This window comes from Streptopelia decaocto, assembly GCF_964273445.1.
Source record: "Streptopelia decaocto genome assembly, chromosome: 15".
In the NCBI taxonomy this organism is placed as follows: Eukaryota; Metazoa; Chordata; class Aves; order Columbiformes; family Columbidae; genus Streptopelia; species Streptopelia decaocto.
Genome location: NC_138670.1, coordinates 10,850,139 through 10,873,419, shown reverse-complemented (window position 1 = coordinate 10,873,419; position 23,281 = coordinate 10,850,139). Strand labels below are relative to the sequence as shown.

Below are 23,281 nucleotides of genomic sequence, written 5' to 3'. Positions count from 1 at the left end.
ACCATTTAGTCACACAGTATCTGGCAGCTGTTCTGGACCTTCACGTGTATAACCCACCCCTCCTCTAATACCGGTGCTTGAGAAGCGAGTTCTCAAGTGACCCACACTGAATCAGAGAGAAACCAACGATTGCATGCACACCAGACCAAATTTCACTCATTTTATCAAGACACTTCCATAATCTTACACGGCGCTGAAACTCGGACTAGTTTGTTTTTTTTCTCCAGAAACAGTTCTAAACAAGTTATACAAATGCAAAAAACCAATAGCCCCTGGTGACTATGATTACAGTCAACAGACATAAACCAGCTTTTCTGGAACATGTTCTTTAAACACCCCAGAGCACTGGTGTTCCCCAAACATCGCTGCCGCAGCCCGGGCAGCCCCGCAGAGCCCCGTACCTGTTTGGTGATCAGCAAGCGGTACGCGTGCTGGATGGCCGTGCGCTTGTGCAGCAGCAAGGACTTAAACTTCCTCTTCTCGATGTCATTGAAAGTGTCGAACACCACAGCGAGAAGCTGCAGAGATAGGACAGGAGAGGAAGTCACGTTTTGATCCATATGCTCGGCAGCTGCCTGAGCTGGTGCTTCTCAAACGGGCAGGAACATCCAGGCTAAAGAGGCGAGGAGAGGCATTGCCTGCAGGAGGAATTCACCGCATGCTACCCTGAGGCAGCATGGAGCCAGCAAGGGTCCCTTGGCCATCAGGGATCCCCACAAAGGGATCACCGAGCACACTGCACACACACGGATCCACTCTCAGGAGGCAATCCAGATATTTCTGGCCTCCTAACACTCGCTAGTGGTTTTAAGAGCGAAGGCTAAACCCCACACGTGGCAACAGAAAACAGTACCTAAATGTTTGTTAAAATGCCCAGATCTCTTCCTGGAAAGCAGGGTTGGAGGGCTGCTCTCTGGACTTCCAGGGAGCTCTGACAAACACACATCAAAACCAACCCTCCATCTAGGACAGCAGCAGTGAAACCCAAGCGCACTACCAGCATCAAATCACTCGCCTCGGGCTGCAGAATTCCTCAGCTCCTCTGGCAACCCCTTTTCCACCACTCACCTCCTCACCTGAGCTGCTCTGGCCCCCGGTGCTGCCAGGAGCAGGAGGCAGCCCAGCAGCCTGGTGCTCACACTGCAGTTACCCACACTCTCCGAGTCCTGCCACACTCAGTAATTCCATCCCCTTCAAACTGATTTACAAAGGATTTCAGGCAAGCCCAGATAATAAAATGCCATTTTATGATAAATAATGATGACAGAAAAGGCCAATAAATCTCATGAAACTGAGTATGTCACTCCAAGCATGATATTAATGTGAGAGAAGTTGAAAGATACTCATACCCTGTTTTCTGTGATTTAATTCCATTCCTTGTGGTTAAACATTAAAAGACTCCTATCTGTAGCAGAGCTGCCATTTCTAGAAGTATTCGCTCAGAGTTATTGCGGAGCAGTCTGGGGAATGGGGAAGGTTCTGCTGGGCAATGAACTCCAAAGTCAGGCAGGTAGAAGCCAAGTGCTCCCCCAGAGGACTCACCAAATTCATGATGAAGTACAGCTCGATGGAGAGATACACTATAAAGAAGACACAGGACCAGGGGTTCCGGGCATAAGATGGCATCATCACATCGGGGAAACTGCATCCGAAAAAGACACAAGTTTAAGGACCTCACTAGAAAGGCAAGAGCACAGGGCTCAGGTCTGTGTGTAAACCCACATCCAAAGATCTGCACATTTCTGCAAAACACGTGGTCGGTCATCACACAGAAGTTTGCGCCCAGTGACAAGCAGCAAAACCACAGGGGTATAATGAAAAAATAAATATGAAAAGCATATTCCTCACATCCTGAAAACCAAAGGGGATTCATAAGGTGGCTAAGGGTTGTGCTTTAACACTCAGCAACAACAGCGATGCAGCCTTGGTGTAAAAGTGCTGCCACCTGAGATTTATCCCATCCTGTGCTAATTTCCTAATCCTCCCTGACAGCAGATCAATATTTACTCGCTGTTGTTATCCCCCTTTCTGAGCAGATAGGTGAAGTAAAGCAGAGGAATAGGAAGTTAATTCACAATAGCAAACTGTTGGCTGACAAAGGAGCACAAATAGAAACTTTCCCTTCTTGGAGCCAGGCCTAATAAAGCCATTTCCTCCTTCATTGCCCGCACAGAGATGAAGTGGTCTGAGTCGCTCAGAGGTAACTCTGCACCTGAGGTCACAGTGTCCTAAACCAAAACCAAGCACTGGTTCTTCCCATGCAAGCTGACCCAGGAAATCTCACGCTCATACAGAGGAAAGGGGTCGCATTTGGAGAGAGTAGTTCTGCAAATAAACTCTTGGCTCTGCTACATTTCTCTGGTGACAAAGGCTGAGCTAGAAATCCATGAACTTACTTTGAAGTGGTCAAAAGCACAAAGAGATTCACCAGGCTGTTCTCTAGGGTATTGAAGTACTGAAAGGAAAAATCTCCCGTGAAAAAATGCAAGCAGAATTTCATAGTGATACCTCATTCTATTAAAAACAAACAAACAAACCCAATGAAACAAACAACCCACCCACCCACTTTAATATGGGCACTTCTACCATTCCCCAATGCCTCCTAGGGAAAGGGTACTTTAGAACTAGTCCTTTTTAAAGGTCCCTGAGAGTTAAAACATATGATGAGTTCAAACCATTTAAAGATCATCTAAACACTTTTGTAGTAGTTACTCCCTGTAGCTACAGGCGTGGCAGCAGAAGGAACTAGTGGCTGCTGGACTCTGTCACAGCTTGAGGTGACCGACCTCTCACCCAGACACCTTCCTCCCCTGGGGACAGTGGCAGGTGTCTCGTTTGACTGAATTAAGACACCAAGAACAAGGAACAGCTACATCCTGTCTTTGAAGAAGTTCTCTGCAGCGGCTTCCTTCCCATCGGGGTAAATCAGGGTAACGCTGCTCCACAGCCTCCGGCCTCCCAGGCCACCACACAAACTACATCATACTGTAATGTTTGATTCTCAACTGGTCAAAACGGGACTTGAGTTTTAATTCAAATGATCAGCAATACTCACCGGATCGGAGTGGTTAGGAGAAAACAAGTAAAAACCTGGAGAAGCAGCAGGGAGGGTAGAGGAGGAGAGAAGAAAGGGGGAAAGAACAATCAAAAATGAAGAGTTAAAACAATATTTAATGTCAATCAGCAGAGAGGTGATTCTCTGATCCCAAGAGAAGGTCACACTCAGAGTAAGGCCTCTCTGACAGCAGGAAGAAGAGAGTATCTGGAAGGCCTTCTTCACACAGATTAGCCAATACGTGTCATTTCACCCATCTTTTGGGGAAACAAACACAGCCTGAGGACAGCAGATACACGACAGACACACAGGCATCTGTGGGAGTTCAGATTAGAACCACACACACCACAGATTCTCCTCTGGAAGAACTCAAAAGGACCTTTGCTTCAAGATCAAAACCCCACCTCTTACATTTTGCGGATCTTTAGTTCTGCCTTCCACATGACTGCGGATGAAATGGGATAAAGGGAAGATCCCGGCAGGACTCTGAATCTGATCAGCTTTATTTTCATCCAGGTTGTTTCTATTGCTTTTGGACAACAACTAGTTAAGCGCATCACATCACCTTCCATAAAGACAACTCACCCAGGATGGCAAAAATCACCATGAAGAAAAGCAGGAGGAGAAGAATGTCAATAAATGGTGGGAGGGACTGGAAGATCTGTCGCAGATTTCTGAAAAATGAGAAAATATTAATAAACTAAGACTTGCATGTTTTCTCCTTTGGGTTAGCAGGAAAAACTAAACAACACACACCACGCTTGAGGACCTTCTTCCCACTCCCACTAAGGATTACAAGTAGAAAGCTAGGTTAATTGTTTCCAAGTTACCTAATCTTTTCTTTGCATTCAGCTCTCAGATACTGCAAACAATGCTAATGTCACCCTGTCAACTTTCCTTCTCCAGACTCGAGATTGGCTCCGTGATTCATTGTGCAGTTTACAGGCAAACCTCGGAGCCAGAAACAATACAGCCACATCCACATGTTGTGGTCTCTGAGGTAGTTATGCAGCTGAGGACAGGACACATAAACACCGTGTACTGTGAGCGCATCTAAAGCTACGAGTTTTCCCTATGCAGGCAAGACACTGCGTACACTTCAGTCGGAATCACAAAAGATCTCAGAGATCTGTAATGCCCACAAAAGACATTTATTTTCCCGAGCTACCTGCAGGATCAGAGCGCTTTTTGTCCACCCCAGTGCCGGCACAACGGCAGAAAACCCCACTCACCTCCGGACGGCACCGCAGTACCGGCAGTCGACCAGGAAGATACAGCGCAGAGCTCTGGTGATCCGGACGTGCGAGGTTTGGCGCACCAGCACCACGATGGCCTCTATGAACTGCACAAACAGCACGCACGTCTGCGAAAAAAGGGGTTTAACGAGAGGCACAGCTGCAGGCTCCTTTTGGGAAAGGCAAAGCTCTCGCTGACCGCCTGTTTATTTGGACACTTCAAGGGTGGGAGGTGTCTCCGAGAGCTTAGAGATCTCACATGAATCATTTGGTAGCTGGGATACAAGTCACTGCTGCTACTATATTCATCCAGTTCTTTGGTTCCCAAAGACACTGAAGGAAAAACATTGACAATCAAATCAAAAACTTACCTTCACCATAGTCCTTTTGTGCCTGATAAAGGTTTGGAAGCCCAGCCACCTCATCTTCATGGAAAGTTCAAAGACCACCACAATTAACGCAAACAGCTCCAGGGTTGCGTGGACCTGTCACAACACAGCAAAGCTCAAACCTGCGCTTCTGGTTACAAACAGCAGCACAGAGGCCGCATTTCTGCTCGGCCTTTTTAAGAAGCAGGCGGGTTTGACAACAGTCTGAGCGCAGCTCTGTGAAACCCCAAGGTCGCTCTTAAAGCCAGCACAGCACTCCATTTTTCAAAGTTTCTGTATTTATTGCTTTGTGCTTTTATTTAAGCCTATAGAATCTTCCTCTGTTCAGTATCAGCCCAGAATTTCCTGGAAATCCATGTCCCTTTTGGACTTGAATAACATATCAAAAAAATGTATTGAAACATTTGAAACAAAAGGGCAAGACAGCAACAAGTCAAGCAAAACCCTTTTTAAAAAGTATGAGACAGTTATTTTTTTAGTAAAACACAGAAAGAAAAGCTGCTAGGCAGGGAAAATTTATATAGAGAAGGGTTTTCTCTTGAAATAGGTGTTCTGGACAACCACGGACAGGGTCCTGACGAAGCTCTGGAATAGAAGGCAGCTTTTGGCAGTGGTGAAGGAGCCCTTCTCCACTGGAAGATGCAAAATGCACCACATAGATGATGATGGTATTTTCTTACAGCCTCAGCTCAAAACCAAATTCGAGTTAGGCAGCTTTGGCTCATTTTGAGCAACACTTTGACCCCAAGGTTGTCACGGCTGTTTTATACCCCTGGTATGGTCCTAGGGTGCCGTTAACAGCTCGAAAAGCAGATGTAGATTCTCCCACCAGCAGCTCCTTGTGCTGGTACCTCGTGAAATGGTTGTGGACTGACAGCAGTACACACCAGCTTGGCTATCGCTTCTCTCAACCTGCATTGTGTGAAGGTTAAGCAAAAAAACTTGAACTTACACACAGAGTAACAAGAGTCCTCACAGCACTGGGAGGTGAGGACAGAAGGTATAGCAACCTGTCCCCACACCGAGCTCTGTTTGTGTTCTAGGTGGTGCCGCCGTAATGGCACCAACCCTGACAATGACTTTAAAACCACCCTGGCAGAGCGCACAGATCGAGTTCTCACAAAAAAGCACAAACCACAGACTTCTCGAACAGCTACAAAATTTAAGAACTGCACAAATGGGTAATATGAAATAAGTGTCACTTTCATTGTGGTCTGTGCACATCTGATGAAAAAAGGATGTTCTGCTGGCTGGTGTATCTGCTGACAACCAATTTACAGAACAAGCCAGGTAGATTTATTTTCCTACTAGTGCTACCTTCTTCCTCTGTGTTTAGCCTTCTTTTTCCTCTTACCCGCCCCTGCAAAACAGGCCAACTTCTTCATTTTGCCCCAAAGTACTTACAAAGATGCCAAGACGGAGCATGGGAACAGCTGGCGCCTCGCAGAGAGACAGCAACAGGAGAAGCAGCGCCGTGCTCAGCTCCATCAGGTAGAACAGGTGATTGTGTGCAAAGAGGTAGGCAGCGAGTGCTTTGGCATTTTTGGGGTGAGTGAAGAACTTATCGTTATTTTCGCCTTCCTAAGGCAGCAGGAATAAAGAGGAGAAGAGCACTAGTGACTCTCGGTACTACGACAGCGCTTTCCACGTGAAGAACACAGATTTTTATAAGGATTAGATACAAATCCCAACAGCTTATTCCCACTTTACAGCCTGACATTGGTCTGTTTATTGAGGAATGAACTGTACACAGATGGGACACCCCCTCCATTCATAAGCATATTTCAGTAATGAAACTCATTAATATCCGCAAACCCCCAATTCAGAAACCCTTGAGCCTTTTCAAAATGAGGAATGAGTGCTGAAAGAGTTTATAAAGGTAGGGAAAGAAACTTTAGCCAACATCCCGACAGGAACACAGCGCTTCATTTACTCGCAACCACTTCCACATGTTTACAGAGTTATTTGATTAAACTTCTCCAGGACAGAACATGAAAACACGCAGATAAGCTCCAGGGCACCTCGCTGACAGTCGCTCCTCCTTATCTTGGCCTTGCAAAATGTCTGGGAGAAAACACTGGAGCACACGCCGTGTTTTCTGCTTCAGGAATGCGAGGACACAGATCCCATGAAAAATTAACAAGTCCCCATGCTGATTTGTCATTCCCTCTTAACTAGGAAGCTTAAATAACATTAAGAGATCACATACTCCATCTTAACAGTTTGCCTATGACTGATTTTTAAACAGCTTCATCATAACTATTTTTACCTCTAGGACAAAACTTAGTTTGGGGAGAATTTAGGGTTTTTTCATGCAGAACCGCCTAAGAGCTTCTTCTCTTTCTCGAGTTAACGGTTTAAGCAAGGGAGCTTTAGTCACCCACAGGAAACTTGCAGCCTCTTGGAAACTGTCATATGAGATCATTTTTCCTGAGCTGAGACACTCAGATGCACAAGAAGTTGGTTGTTGTTGCTATTTTTTTTTTAAATTAACATCTTTCCAGGTAAGCAATTACTGTAAGGACAGTGAGCTATTCCTATCAAAGCAGCGTAACTGTGATTGCAAATCAATAACAAGGTCAGGAAACGGGATCTCCTTGAAGAAGTGAAGCATTCTCGAGACTAATTCAGAAGAGGGTTTCAAACGTTTCTCATTTACTCCTCTCACAGACAAGCTCACATTCTGTTTCAGAACAAACAAACAAACGCTGCCGGGTCAGCGAGCCAGATTGCGAGCAGGACAAAACGCAGCAGCCAGCTCCATAAAACACATCCCCCCCCAACTCGGAGAGAGCGCTGGCTTCAATCAGCGGGGCATTCTTCTTCACGCCTGACAAAACACACTTGCCGAATGAAAAATAGTCTAAATTCCACCTCTTGGTAGCCAAGCGATTCAAAACGTTGCTGGACAGCAAAGTCCTCTTATTCAGAAAAGACCCTCTCGCCTGCAGCTACTGGTGCAAATAAACAATCTGCATGCTCTTTAAGTTCTGCCTACTTCATTTCAAGGACATTGTTGTCATGACCATTGGTCAAGGCAGCGGCAAGAATAATCCGCACGCGAAGGGCCGAGCCTGCTGCGTACATCACCATCAGCCACCGCAGCAGCTCAATGACCCTTTGCAGAGCATCTCCGATAATCAGGACTTTAAACAAAAGCCCGGGAGGGGCTGGAGCTGCCGTTATATCCTCAGTGCTGCTCTCAGTGTGCAGGACTAAGCCGAAGCATTACCAAGGTGCCAGCCTAGCCGGTTTTCAAATGTCAGAGCAGGGAGGAACAAATGGCTTCAATCACCTTGCAGTGACTTGAACAACAACAACAAAAATCTAACAGGGTCCAAATCGTCTCAGGCTGCAATGCAGAGCTGTGGAAAGGGAACAAAGAGGGAGGGAAGGACAGTAAAGGAACCAGTAGCAATTTCAGACTGGCCAGCTCTGGGAGAAGCTAATTCATCACATCAGTCATCTTAAAAATATCACAACTTTGTTGATTTAACAATGGTGTTTCATGTAACTGGAGCAAGGGTGGGGCTGGTTCATTTGTTTGCTGGGTTTTTTTCTTTTTAAATAGGATAAATTTCACTCCTGGGCCGATCTCAGCGTGCTTTCTGCCTGCAGAAACCAAGACCTCTACCTTCTCTTGTGTCTTACATGACCTGCAAGGCTTGACTGATGCTAAACGAACATCCCAGGGCCACCCACCAAATGTGTGGCTGAGGCAGGACTAGGACCTGCAGTTCCAGAACACGAGGTGTCTCAGGAGAACACTGACCATTCCTCCTGGAACAACTGAAGGGATGAAACGACGACCTGTGACAAGTCACCTAAATCTCCACGGCAAGGTGGCAGAGCTGAACATGTGCTGAAGCCCTCTAACAGAGTCCTTGGTGCTGGGAGAGGGTGGGCAGCTTGTTCAGTTGCTCCCAAATGACTTACCAGAGCCCATCTGAAGGTGCTTCCAGCATTCCCCCACTCTTCGAGCGGTTTCCTTTGCAAAGCACCAATTCTTTACCCTCAAACTGAAGCTCTTTGTTTCTTGTCGAGAACCCCCGTAGCTTCAGAAGCCCATTTTGACACAGCACAAACCAGCCGGGCTCACCTGGAGGTAGATCGCTGCCTCCTGGTAGTTCATCTCCCAGTTGTGCCGGGCAGAGCTTTGCTGCGCGCAGCCGTCCCCCGCAGCAGGGCTGGATGCGTCGTTAATAACGTCATAGCTACCTCCATCTGCAGCAGAACGAGAGAAAAATTGATCTACAGTTAAGCGAGCTGAGATTGATGAGGAGGCACTCAAACAAGGCAGGCGATGGGACCGGAGACGAGCATCGAGAGGTGGCAGAGTACCCAGAAAACCGGCAGCTCGTACACAGACAAATGGGCTCTGCCCATGTAGGAGATTTTCAGGGACACGTTCAAACTCAGCACTTGAACATGGGAACGCTCCCAGAAGATCAGCAAAAGAGACAGCATCTGATTTAAGACAATAAGCAGGTCTCCTGGTTCAGAATATCTGTGCTGTCATGTTCGCAGCTAACAGCTAGAAGGCTCCAAGGGTGTCTAACCCCAAAATAAAGGTGGGCTTGCTAAAGGAACACCGCTTTTTGCATTTAGTGGTAGGAGAGACCGTGGAAGAATGGAGTACAGGACTGCCATAGGCAAGGGAAAGCAGGCTGAGTATAGATGTTGTATAGTGCACTATTTTTAGTAGAAAGCCTCATTTCTCAGAGCTCTACAAAGTCATTAAACAACGCAATTCTGCAACACTTTTTGGTGCAGGTAAGTACCGACACTCCTCTGATGAAGACAAACAGCAAGATTAATCTTCTGTTCATATCACACAGGTTGATTTTGAAATTTCTAAGAGTGTGTCTTATCAGCAGAGCACTATAAAACAATGAACATTTGTACTAGATTTCATAGCTAAAGATTTCATTAAAAAAATACAATTCTATTGCAAAACGCAACTCCCAAGCACAGTTACACACACATAGTGCCCTTCCCATGGGAGAACTATGCAGGGCATGTATATAAACTCCAGAATACTTGCCATTTTTTACATTCTACAGCCTCAGTGCTATTAAGACAAGAAAATCTCACATGAAGACAATTATTGTTGATAAAGAGAATGTCACTTGGTTTCTTCTTCTGGGACTGGGATGTTTATTTTGCACCTTTGACAAAGAATAGTGAGCAGAGACCTGCTCAGGGCTGTGCGTGGAACCACACACTGAGTTCCAACCATTACCCAAACCACATGGCTCTTCTTGCTCTCAGGGGAGACTTCCCTCCTCCAGTCCCTCATGTTCCCAAAGAGGGTACATGTAAAATTGATCTTCCCAGTGCAAAAGTGCTGATTTCCCCCTTTTTCTGAGCACAGAAGCTGGTGATGCGGTAGCTTGTTCTCTCTGTCTTATGAGAAGTTATCCAAGAGTGGGGAAAAAATTACAATGAGGTTCTTTCCCTCTCTCATGACAGCACGCTGAGCATTTGCTGCACCTCTTTGCAACGACAAAATGATCTGTATTGAATTTGTGATTCGGTCTTTCTAGAACACCCTCAGGAGCGGGGAGAACCCATGCCAAAAACTGAACCCATAGGGAGAAATGGCAGAAACCCCAGTGCCAGTGCAAAGCCACAGCTGCCTCTTCCACCCTCAAATCAAATTAAGGTAACGTTTATCTGGGATTTGTGAGAACCTTCCAGATTGCACACTCAAATTGCTGAGAATCCTGCAGCACTTAAGTCTATTTCTCTTCCTTGCTTCCCCCATACCCTTAAAATAACCACTCGAAATCTGGATGAATGTTTGAATGAGGCCAATTCCTCCCCTGCATCCCTTGTACACTTTGAATTAGCACAGTTCTTGAGAAAAAAATAAATGAGAGAGATTTTCTTTATCCACAGAACTGGAATGGCAGTCTTCTGGGTTTGCTGGTCTTTTAACTAAAAGACGACAACAACATGCAAAATTCAGTAGCTTTACATTGTGAGCTCTAAAAAGTTCTTTATTGTTATTATTTATGAAGCTTTTACTGTATATGTTTGAAAGAGGCAGATTCCCTCAAACTGCAGCTTGACAGCACAAACCTTCTTGCATTTAATGCTTAACAGAGTAGCAGAAGGAGCGCATCTCCACCAGAACCTGCACTCATTGCTCAAGAGCCTTCCTGCCCAAAAGACAAGTATTTTCCAGCCCTTATTTCCATCTTAATGGATGGGAACGAAGTTTTGCTGAGGCACACAAGTGACTGGTACATTGGAGCATCCTATGGCATGTAACCTGCTGCCCAAGGATGCCCAGGGCTCTCTGTGACATCCACCATGTCACCTGGGCAGCTCTACAGCACATTCCCTGGAGCTGGAGTTTCAGGCCTTTCCGTAACTCACCTTGAGAACAAAATCCAAGCGTGATTCATCTCACACAGTTCAGGGGATATTAAAAACGCACAGAATCACCACCTCGGCTGCACCAGCTCTTTTGGGGAAGAGGGACATAATTAAGGAGGTTGCTTCCAATATCCCCATGTTCTTGGAGCGTTCCAGTGCATTCAAAATTTAAGAACATCAAAACATCCCGTGGTCAAATCAGCAAAGGTTTGTAGCATTAAACAAAACACCAAACCACTGTACCCTACCAAAAGATGCCAAAACTACCTTTAACCCTGACATAGTTCTTTCACAAAGACCAACCTCTATTTGAAAACAACGCACCACAATAAAAAGCCAGGACCCCTCTGCGTTTCACACAGAGAACTTGCAGCTGAAACAGATATCCCAGAGATCAAGGTTATGAATAGAAAACAGCACTCAAAGATGCAAATCAGAAACAAAAAACTCTAGAAACCAAGATATTTTCCTTCCACCTAAACCAGACATCATCTTTCTAGGCACAGACAACAGAAAACGTCCTGCTGAAGCGCTCCGGTGCAGAGCTGCATTTTGTGGCTCAGCTCCTTTCCCATCAGGTACCAGAAGGTTGATCTAACATCCCTGAGGCAACAGCATCATCTGGGTAATAAATAATAATAAAAATAATAATAAATTTGAAAAGCAACCCTCTGACTGTTTGTTTGGCAGCCCTCCAGCTAGCTAATTTCCTCAGCTGCTCCCATGATAACAATGACACAGACTAATGCAAGCTCGGCTCCGCTCAGCTTGTGCTGCAGCACGTCCCCGACGGCGTTTACCATGAGTATGGAGCTCAATGAGATAGGAGGATCTCTCCACAGGACTCCCGTAATCCTCCAAGTAGATGGCGGGCGGCTCTCTCCACCGCATGGCAGCCGCCGCTTTGCCTTCGGAGCTGGGGAGAGGGACAAGAGTCACATCTCGAGTTCCTCCCTCCCTCCCCTCCGAAAGCCGATCCTCGATTTCGCAGCTTCCTCAAGGGAAAGCCACGCGCTAAAGATTTTCCTCCGCTCTCGGCAGAACTAGATGTTTTCTCCCCTCCCCTCTGAGGAAGGTGGCTCAGACTTTGGTTAGAGCGTTTCCCTATTGCTGCCTTAGCAGCAGGATGTTAAGTGCAAGTTGTTGGAAGGCTTAGACGTGGGATAAAGAGCAGATTTTAAGCATGGTGGTAAAGCAAGGCTCCGCGTGCCCTGCTCTTTTATTTTGGCATATAGCAGAATTTGCTCATGAACGACTAATGGGAAAGGAGTCGAAGTGCTGATTACTTGCAGCAAAGTCTTCTCCCCGCCCAGCCAAAAAATAAAATAGATATTTGTGAAGTTCACATACAAGGGGCGTAACAAAGTAAAGGAACTGAGCTGTTCGCAGATGGCAAAGCTTCCTCCCACGCTTGTGTAACGTATCCCAGACGATCCCTGAAAAGGGAGAAAGGGAGGGGGAAAAGAAAAGAGGAAAAAAAGGAAAAGCAAAAGCAGCTGGCTGCTTACACAAGGCATCCAGAACGATACTGCCGGGACTCCACCGTTCCCATTCAGTGCAGCAGAGCATGCTCCTGTGTAAATAGTTTCCATATGTCATCATTACAATAAAAACCAAAAAAACAAAAAAGAAAGGAAGAGAAGCAGCATAAACTTTCCAGAACCTAAACCTCTCCCTTTGTAAAACAAATTCCCTGCTTAAGGGAAGGAAAAACGCTCCGTTGGCTGAGAGAGCAAACAAACTCTGCTCATTCGGAGCTCACGTGGCCATGGGGGATCTCAGGGGCAGAGGTGAGAAGGGAATAAGGGACTGAAAATATCCACAGGAACCAGGGATAAAACACCCTTCCCAGCCAGGCTATTGTGTGTTGAACAGAAATAAATTTGGACATCCATTGTTTGATCTTTGGTGTTTGGTTTTGTTTTAGTAAATAATAACAATAATTAAAAGAAACCAAACAAACTAGTAACCTCCTACAAATTCAAAGAGTTATAAACAAACTCTCCGGGGCAGCTCTTCCATTTGCCTCAGAGCTCCCCCAGTCTGGCTCTCATTAGCCTGTTTGCCAGATGTTCTGCTTTCGAGACAGCACACGCTTTTCACGGCGTTACACCGAAACAGCCCAAGATGCCTCGAATTAGCTCCTTGGCTCACTCCAAAGCCACGGGCCTTTACCAGACTTACCAGGGCTTTCTCCTAAAAGGTTGAGGACGGTCTCGATGGAGCTGCTAGTTGCCATCCCGTCCAGATGATGCTATTTTAGCAAGTGTACCTGTGACGTGGAAGGCAGGGCAAGTGACACAATTCAGCAAAAATATCCTTGTAGTTCAATCCGACACTCACACTGTTTACATATCACATGTGTAGTCAATGTAAGACAGCAATACATAACTTATTTGTCTAATGAGTTGCACGTGCGAGTAATAACTCTTGATGGGCAAAAAAAGAAATGTCAAGGACACGTGACCTTGGAGACAGGACACATCTTCATTCACATTGCTCTAGAGGGTTCCTGCAAATGGATGTGCCAAATAGAGCAGCAAGAGAGAAAAGCAAGCGAGGCGTTACCTCCCGCAGCCGGGAAAGGTCGGGCTGTGCGGGGCACAGCTCCGGGCAGCTCCGGGGACCGTCTCGGACAACCGGAGACGTGCCAGCTGATAAAACACCCCACAGTGCACCGGCCACCGCGCTACAGAGGGGGATGAGGACAGGGAAAGAGAAGGGCAAATTGTGAGTTAACCATGGGATTCCTTCTTAATTATATTTAATCAAGTACCAAATTTGTCCTTTCTTTCCATCCTCCCTGCAACCTTGTTTGTAGAACTGCTGTCTCGCATTTACCTTTAGGGTCATTATTTCTTCTTTGGAAAGAGGTGAGAACCCTGTTAGGGAACACACTTGCCAGCTACGTTTTTTCATGGGAGCAGTGCCTTTTTCTATCCTGTCCAAGGCAAATGTGACCTGTGGAGTTGAGGAAACATTTTACAGGTTTGCTGCAAGAGCCCACAGAGATGCTGCCTGACCCTTCCAGCACGAGGATCTTGCTGGCCGGCCCCAACCCCTCGGCAAGGGGGACAAGAGGACAAAGCCACCTGTGGTTCAAGTCCCTCACTGCAATGGCTGCTGCACCATTCACCTGGAGCCGGTTCTTTTCAGGCTTCGCTGTGTTCTTTACTCCACGCCACCTCCATTTCTCATACCACCCACCTTGACTGTATTTGTATCTAATTACCCAAGCTCAGCCCGTCGCAGAGCTCATGCTTTCAGTTTAAAAGAAACATAATCAGGCATCCAGCAACACTAAACACGAGCCCATGGAAGAAGGGAGATCCCAGCAGGATCAAAGATGCTTGTGGGCTTCCTGGCCCTCCTGACCATACAAACAAGACCTGTCCCAGTGTAGGATCTGGCTAAAGCCACCGGCTCCCTTGGCAACGCCATAACCTAAGGATGAAGGAGGCTGCAGTGAGGACAGCATTTATCTATCTGTTAAAGACAACCAGAAGCACTCCTGAGCCGCATGGAGTGCCCACTACAGAAAATGTCACTCCATGCAAAAAACCTTCCCCAGCACAGGCTGCACCTTCAGCCCAAAGCCAAGATTACGGCAGTTCTACAACAGGGTCCAGGCAGAGCCCAGAAGCAGCTCTGGCCAGGAAACAGCAGGATCCTGAAGTGTCAAATACGTTGGAGTTGTACCAGCACCAACGATGGCATTTTCCATTCCAAGGGCTAATATGCCATGTAGTTTCACCTCCCGAGGATTTATTTTCCCTCCCCGCTCCAACGCGGTTGATAAGGAACCGCTCCTTTTCTTTCTGAGTGCCGAGGCACGAACATGTGCGCATTTGTCTCTTCAAGGCCAGGCTCACCTACCCGGGAGAAAAAAAGCTGGAAGCCGCCTGGAAAGCACAGCTGGTTTGGCACTTGGCCACGCATCTCGGAGGTGAGAGAGACGGAGTGTGAAATCGGGGCCCTTAGTGCCTGACTGCCAGTTCAGCGCCGTGCCAGCGGGAGCATCGCAGGACTCGTCTTTACAGCCCAAAAACATCCCAGCGCCCGTCCGGCTTCCAGGGGATGTTATGGGAAGGAATTCAACAGCTGCGAGGAACTCTAAACAGTTTACTATCAGTTTGTTGCCTAGGAAAATCAGGGCATTTCCAACAGAGTACAGTGCCAAGCCCTTCTGCTGCAAGAGAAATAACATCCTTCTGAATATTTCAAGCCAGTGTAACTGAGTCATGCTCCTCCTTGGAGACGAGAGCACAGCAGAAACATGTGCAAAGGCCTCTGGGCTCTTTGTCTTACTATATTCTCACAGCACTTGCTTGCTGTGAAGCTCAACAAAAAAAGTCACTTCAGCTTCCTATTTAACACAGACACATTTGTTTGGGGTGTTTTTAAATATGGATGTTGCCACTTCCCATTAGCAGCACAAGGCGACCGAAGCCTCCCGTCCTTGCTGTTATTTGAGAATCCAGCGAGTTCCTACGGCACCAACATGAGCTCACTTCACGCCGTCATCTACCACGCTGCAGGGAGCTGAATCCACATGAACTATGAGCAGATGTCCCTCAGCATGGTAAGCTACTTTTTTTATATATTATTGCCTCTTACCGAATGCGCTCGCTATCTTCTTATATTGAAGACAACTTAAGCCCTGCGTTGTTTAATTAGAGGGCCGCTGTCTCCTTGCTAACATCTGCACTGCACACATGTAAAAACTCCAGTGCACAAGCTAAACACAAGGACAGAAGAGCTAAAGCACAGTAGGAAATTGCTTTTTCTCAGCAGAAGTCGTGCCTGTGGCCAGCATTGGTCAGGGCCAGTATGTAGTTAACCGCTTGCTCTGAGGCTTGTTAACTGTTTGGAAAGCAGAGACGAGCTATGACATGGACATTGACTTCCTGCACCACCCTGCTGGGGACAAAAAGAGACATTTGTGAGGAAGAAGGTAAAAAAATAAAAGTAAAAGGCTTCTAAGAAAACAAGGATGGGGAAAACAGGCTGCCCAGGGCAGTGGTGGAGTCACCATCCCTGGAGGGGTTTGAAAGGTGTTTAGACGAGGTTCTCAGGGACACGGGTTAGTGTTAGAGTTTGGTTATGGTTGGACTCGATGATCCTGAGGGTCTCTTCCAACCAAATGATTCTATGAATCTAAGACTCCATGATAATTTTACCCCTGGCTGGAGATCCTCAGCTGTGCAGTTCACTGTCTCGTCTCTTCAGGGCACCTGCTTTCCTTTGGTATCAACCCTGAGTCACGCTGGAACTTGATTCTTTTTCCTCCTGCAATGTTATGGGGGAAGTTTTGACCAGAAAACGTGTGATTTTCACTCCTGAATATGCAGCGGCAAGAGGCAGAAGAACAGATCCCTCCGCTTGGGGAGGTTTGGGATCTACAACTGCGTTAGCGAGAGGCTTCAGCCACCACCTAACACAGGAGCACCTGCTTCTTTTAACGTAGCTGCAAAGACTAATCCAAAGCATTTTTAATCAGTAAAACTCACATAAAAGGAAAGGCTGTGCTAGGAAAATATAATTAAGAATCTTGCTTTTGTGTTAAGCCAAATTGCTGCCAGTTTCACATCCTTTATTTGTGATCTTAACAAACGAGCCTCCACACCACAAAAAGGGAGGAGTCAAAGCCACAACAGAAGGATCATATACAACATTACATTGCTCATCCTTTTAGTAACTCATATGCTCTATAATCTTGTCAGTCCAATCATATCACAGCCACAGAGGCTTTACAGACACAGAGATCATTTTTCTCTGTAACTGGAGTTAAATATCTGAGCCATTGAGGGGCCCTGTGAAACAACTAATTTTGAATGGAAAGAACAACTGGAAATAATGAAGATTTTGCTGTACCCAACAACAACAACAAACAAGCTCTTCCTAAGGCTATGGCTCATGAGAGGCCAGACATGAAATACACACACACATTCATAATTCCTAATTTTTGAGGAAGTAACAGAAAGGGAAAAAGACAATATCAGAATCCCTCAGATAGAGCATTTCTTTAACACATCCTGTTACATGAAGGAATTTCCTCTTTTTGTTCCAAAAAGGGAAACCAATGCCTCATGGTTTTAACATGCTAAAGATCTGCCTTAGTGTCAGCAACAACACAATGTCAGCGTTTTAAGAGCACGTTCCTCATTTCAATTCTCCAAAGCAGAGCCTTTGGATCTTCCTGCTGCAGTTTGGAAAGACGTTTGATTAAGCTGCAATCTGGCCTTTTTAACAAAAGCAGCGCGCTGCCAGGTCCGACTGCCGGTTCCAGCCGCCAGCAGCTCTCCGGGGAAGTCGCAAAGTTAGCGGTGGGAAGCAAAGAGGAAGCGCTTCCCTTATGTGAGAAACCAGTATTAGTTTGGAGAAACCAGTAGTAGTTTGGGCAACAAACCTCCTGCATGGCCACCAAAGCCGGACTAGAATGGAGCAGGCAGTAATAAGGTACGTGCCACATTGACCTTTCTGCCCTAAAGCGTGAGGAACAGCAAGAAAATTAGGTAAATTAAATAACGATAGCATGGCAAAACTCTATGTCTTACTGCAACGGGCTGAGACCAAGGAAAGTTATTTATAATGGTACAGCAATGAGAGGTATGTAATTGTGTTCTGTGGTGTTAGAAGACGACTCCACCAGCTCTTTTGCAATACAACACTGCCACATCTCTGCCTCATCACTGTGTCTCAGCCAGGAAAGAGCAGCTGTGAACTTGAGATGAAAATGCATTTAAATGAATGGGGAAAACCCCAGCCTCCAGTGCTGCGGAACTGTTCTTCATTAAGAAAAAAGAGACTTCTGCATATTTGGTGGAAGCCACTGCTGGAAGGAACTGGAGAGGTTACATGTAAAGGCTGGGAAGGAAGGAAGGAGTTAAACCACTAGTTTGACATCTGCAAACCAGCTGCCAAAGGCCCTTCCTCAGCTGGTCCTCACCTCAACTCCCACAGTCCTCACACAGAGCAGCGTGTTTAGAAAATAGACGATTTTTACTTCAAAAACCTTCCAGCACTACAGAATCCTCTCCAACTCTTACAAAGTGGTTCCAAATGTTGATGTCACTGTCAAACATGTGCCTTATTCTTTGTCTGGACTTCTCCAGCTCCAACCAACAGACGTAATTCCACTGTTACCCACCTTCAAGCCTCACGATCTTGGATGAGCTGGAGCAAGAGCATTAGAAACACGCTGAGCATGAACACGTTGATTCATTTAGAGCCAGCACAGATGGCAACACCACCTACCTGCCCTAATGATTATTCTTATCGGAAGGATCAAGTAATACACTCACCATCTCACTGGGCAAGTGTCCCACATGTTCGGTGTCAGCTCAGGTGCCCACAAAGATAGGATGAGAAGAAATGGCCTGAAGTTGTGCCAGGGGAGGTTTAGATTGGATATTGGGAACAATTTATTCATGGAAAGGGCTGTGGGGCATTGGAACAGGCCGCCCAGGGCAGTGGTGGAGTCACCATCCCTGGAGGGGTTGAACAGACCAGAGATGAGGTTCCCAGGGACATGGGGCAGTGACGGACTTGGTGGTGTTCAGTTAATGGTTGGACTTGATGATCTTAAAGGTCTTTTCCAACCAAAATGATTCTATGAAGCGAGACTCAGCCCAGACAACCCTCTCCACCGCTGCAGACACACGACTCTACCGCTGAGCTCAATAACACACACGGTTGCTGCATCCACCTCACTGAGCAGTCCTCATCACTTTGCTCCCCTCCTCACTCTTACTGTGTACTCAACCTACAACATCTCCTCACTTGGTCAGAATTTATTTTTTTCCCCCTTTGCAGATCAGAGAGAAAGGCTGCAGCTGGCACAGGGACAAAATCGAACCCCTGTGACAGGCTCTGCTAATAACGTACCTATTTGCTAACCAGTCCCAATAACCAGTTGGATTTTGAGACCCGTCCATCAGCCAGTCGACAGAGCTGTGAGCTACATGGTGTTGATTTGTATTGTTTGTTTCCTCAATCAAAATGCCACACGAGTGCCAAAACAAATATCTTCCCTAAACACTGTCAGTCAGTCTTGTAACCTCACCAAGTAAGTCAATGCATGACTCCAGGTTTATATGATCCCTTCTCATAAATCCACAATGACTGACGTGAAGCGCTGTCCTTTAAGTTCAGATTTTAGAAGAGCTGCTGCTGGTTTCCCATTATTTTGCCTGGAAACCTGGTTTGGCTGGCTGGCCTGCAACCTCCTGCCTGGTGCAAAATACCGTCTGGGGCTGGAAGAAAGTCACTATCACGGCAATATTCAGACATTCCAGCTGCCTCAGCTGCAGCCTTAAGGAAAAATAAAATTCCTCTGCTCATTTTTAAATGCCTAGCTTTAGAATCAGCTGGTTAATCTCTACTTTATTTACTGTGGGAATGGAAGAATAGATCATAGGATGACCAGGTCACCTGGCTTTTCAACAAACACAGAATACATACGGTATTTCTTGAGCTTCCCCATAGAGTTATTGACCAGCGTTCACCCTTGAATTCCTAACAGGTCGGTATCACTTAACGTGTCTTTTTATTTCTCAAGTCCTTTTGAACACCTTGAACTCTGCTGACCACATTTCTCTTGGTGATTTTCCTCCGCTCCCAGTTCCTATTTCTTCGTTTGCTATCTAGCAATGCAGCTGCTTTAATGTTCACCAGCACACGGCCGTACTGTGACTTTTTGCTGCCTCTCCAACAGCTCTAACGCTTCCATTAGCATTCTCGGTTCGGATGCATTTGTGCTCTCTCAAAGTATACGAATAATTGTCAATGTTTTGCAGTCTTCTCCTTTGCAACCACCAGCAATAAGGCACCGCCACCAGCCTTGTATGTAAAAGGAATGGGCTTTGCCTTGGTCACTTCCCCCGCACCGACCCCAATGCCAAAATCCTCCTTATTGAGTTGCTTGTGAGCATTTATTTAATACAGCAGGAGCAAAGCGGTCGCTTGTTTGCACCTGCCAGCAGTTCAGGAAAAGCAGAACATTTAATAGTCTTTGCAGGTAGCAAAGCAGAGACACAGAGCCAACCAGTCCCTGCAAGCGTTCCTCTCTGCGATTGCATTTCCAGTCTTTCTGGTCTGCTCAGCACCCTGGAGAAACAATGTTCCCATGAAAAACAAGTGACTGGGCAACAACCAGCAGCATTTTCCTATTTCTGCAGTGACTCACCGCCATCTAACTCCATAACCAGCTGGATGTGGCTGTTTTGTGTCACGGGAAACCCGCATTTGCAGGAGGGATTGCACCTTGTGCCCCTCACCAGGCACGGATCCCCACCAGCCAGGGTGACAGTGCCACGGAAAAAGGGGACAGACGGCGGAAATATCGTACTAGTGAAAACTGCTGCCCTTATATTCTTCCTTTGGAGCCAGCAGCCAGGAAAGCCGGAGCTGGGGAGGATGGCATCCTCTCCTTCCTCCTCCCGCCTCCCATTATCCTGGAAACCATGCAGCCAACTCACCAACGCAATTCGACCCCGGGGAGTTTTTAGTGCTCCCACTTGCAGGATTGATCACTCAGTCTTAATTCTACAGGCATTTCTTCATTTAGTTAACGAAGAGAAGAAACGTATTTGTGCGTTCCAGTAAAATCCTTTACCAGGCTACGTTACTTTCATGCAGTAAACTTTCTCAAATCTGTTGAGGGCACTGAAAGTATTCTCTGGAAAATAACAAAAGGTTAGAATAAAGTACAGACAATCAGACACTCCCAGATAACAGTTTAGACACACACACGTGTGCCAGGCAGTCATACAGGAAACGTACGAGTTGCTAAGGCATCCAGCCCTATAGAACCAGTGGGTTTAACATGGCTGTGCACAGATACAGCCTAAATGTTATTCCCTGCAGGAAAAGAAAAGCCTTTTGTTCCAAGCAGGCACCACCAGATCGTGATTATAAAAGCAGCACTGGATACAAGCTTCAAACCCCCCCACTCTGATTCAAATCACAGCGGTCTCCTCTCGCCATCCCCAGGATCTTTCATCAACACCCCCAACACAAACACCTTACAAGGTTCCCGCTGAACTGAAATCCTAAAGCTGCTCCTACAGCTCCCCATAAAGCAAATCGTCATCTAAAAAAGGAAAATATCAGGCATCTTCTCAACACGCAAAAAGCAATTATGCTAAAGACACAGGGAGAGCCCTGCAAGGTCCGGATCAAAAGCCAGAGACATCGGAGGCGAGAGAAATATCGAATTCACCGCACTTTTCCCAGCTTAAGGATCAGAAATGGAGCGTTCTGGCTCATAAATTCTACTTCCAGCAAATTCAAGCTTAAATCCCCTGAAGGCAATAAGGAAAAGGCAATCAACAACAACTCTAACCACTTCACAGATGCTCCTGTTTAGTTTATACAGCACTTCTTACAGCATTCAAATGGGTAAAATGGGATTTCAACGCAGGGGGGCTGACGGCAGCAGGCAGGATTCCTCGGTGAAGATACCAAGGGCAAAGGATGTTCTGAGAAGCCTCATATCGGTTATGATGAGTGAACTCAGCGTGCTCAGCCTTTGCTCATTTTAATCTGCCAGTAAGCGAGCTTGGCTAAACGGAACATCCTGCATCTACAGTGCCTTAAAAATCCACAGGAATCGCAAAAATGAGGGGAAAAAACCAACTAACTGATGCGTTCCCTGGGAAGCCGTGAAAAAACTAATCGCTGTTTGTTTCCAACTGTTGTTCCGCTTCCTGAGCCAAATGTTCCCAAGTCAGCTGTGGTGGCTGAGGAGTGACCGGTTAGAGCTGGAAAGCTGGCGATTTAAAACTGCGGCTTGGATGTTTTCAAACTCCTTAACATCTTTTATATCTCCAAGACCACCTGTTCAAAAAGCGGAGCCCTCCGATCCCACCGCACGAGCCCTCACCCTCCGTCTCCCAACTACAGCAATGAGTTTGGGGAGAAAACCCTGAGCTCAGCCCATTCTTCTGCTCCCGCACCAAAAAATGCGAGCTGTGCGCTGGGGACGAGGCGCACAAAGGGAACGGGCTCCTCAAAGCATTAAGTTCATCACTCCCATCTTTACAAAAGGAGTAAGAAGGTTCCAGACTACTCGACCCCCTCGGCAGCATCATCCCTGCTTCACGGCGAGCACGCACGGAAGATGACAAAGGAGAAAGAACCATTTGACTCCGGGATAATGGAACACTAACCCAAGTCTTCTTTACCTTGTATATGCTTTTACTCGCTCGGATTCCAACAGCATGGGGCATTCAAGACGAAATCACCAGGATACTTTTTTTTTCACTGCGTGAAAGAATCGACAGTGCAGAGATTCTGTTCGACAAAGCATCCTACTGTGAGACACACAATGTGTGCATTGTGCAAACCCATCTCCCGCAGGGCTAAGAAAACAAGGCAGGCTCGGAAAAAAAATACACAAGATAACGGCAGCCCACAATACCTCCTGGTACTGTACTCTGCTCGTGGCTTTTCTTCTATAGGTACCACGTCTACAGAGTCACGTCGAGAATGTCTCGATATAGATGCTTTTGTGAGCTCTGGAGGACATAGGGCTGTTCCTCTTGAATTAAAGGTACCGCTTTACCCTCTCATGACGGCAAGTGTTTAAGCACAGCTCAGACGGCCGGTCCTGGCTCAAAACCTGAATTGTCAGGATAAATGAGATCCCAGGAGTTGATGCATTTGGAAGTAAGAGCAGAAACACTTTTTTTCCCCTCTATTTCTAACATCATATCAAAAGATTCCCAAACATCTCCCAAAAAGCAGCATTTACCTCCTTCCCCTGAATTTACAGACCTCATCACCCAGGGAAACAAATTGTACTGAAGGAGAAAATAATAATCTCCTTATATTTTGGGTGTTCATTTCCCTTTCCAAGATTTTCACCCCTCACTCATCTCAGAGGCAGTTTTGCTTCGCTTTGCTTGCTTAAAACATTCATTATAAGTCATCTAGGCCAGGAAAGGATTAGAGAAGCACTGGCAGAAGTTGCAAAATGCAAGGCTGTTAGCTTGGAGAAATGAGACTTTCAGAGGCATAAACAACAACCCAGCACCGAGCTACCACTTGTGCATCAGAAAAAAATCCTCTCTATATAAATTTTCAGCAGGTAATGCTAAGAAAAACAAATCCTACACAGCAATGTGAAATCCTTCATAGCAATGTAATGAGTCCTACATGTTCACTTTCATGAAAGGCGTAATGTGCACTTTGCAGATGAGACTCGTTAACCGCGT

The 23,281-nt window shown here is 46.3% G+C and overlaps 1 protein-coding gene across 3 annotated transcripts in view; it reads right to left on the bottom strand.

The window, feature by feature from the left end:
* The window catches only part of TPCN1 (two pore segment channel 1), a 47,067-nt gene that overhangs the window by 17,361 nt on the left and 6,425 nt on the right, over nucleotides 1-23,281 (bottom strand). For 2 of the 3 annotated variants that reach the window (XM_082066694.1, XM_082066693.1), the window contains exons 3-11: nucleotides 8,779-8,903; nucleotides 6,084-6,260; nucleotides 4,662-4,775; nucleotides 4,288-4,418; nucleotides 3,641-3,729; nucleotides 3,056-3,090; nucleotides 2,397-2,455; nucleotides 1,543-1,642; nucleotides 402-518 (exon numbers count right to left, since the gene is read on the bottom strand). In XM_082066694.1, coding sequence (XP_081922820.1) covers nucleotides 402-518; nucleotides 1,543-1,642; nucleotides 2,397-2,455; nucleotides 3,056-3,090; nucleotides 3,641-3,729; nucleotides 4,288-4,418; nucleotides 4,662-4,775; nucleotides 6,084-6,260; nucleotides 8,779-8,903 — 947 coding nt within the window. Of the gene's footprint in view, nucleotides 1-401; nucleotides 519-1,542; nucleotides 1,643-2,396; nucleotides 2,456-3,055; nucleotides 3,091-3,640; nucleotides 3,730-4,287; nucleotides 4,419-4,661; nucleotides 4,776-6,083; nucleotides 6,261-8,778; nucleotides 8,904-11,863; nucleotides 12,013-23,281 lie in introns of those variants that run through there. The other variant, XM_082066695.1, reaches the window with a different exon arrangement.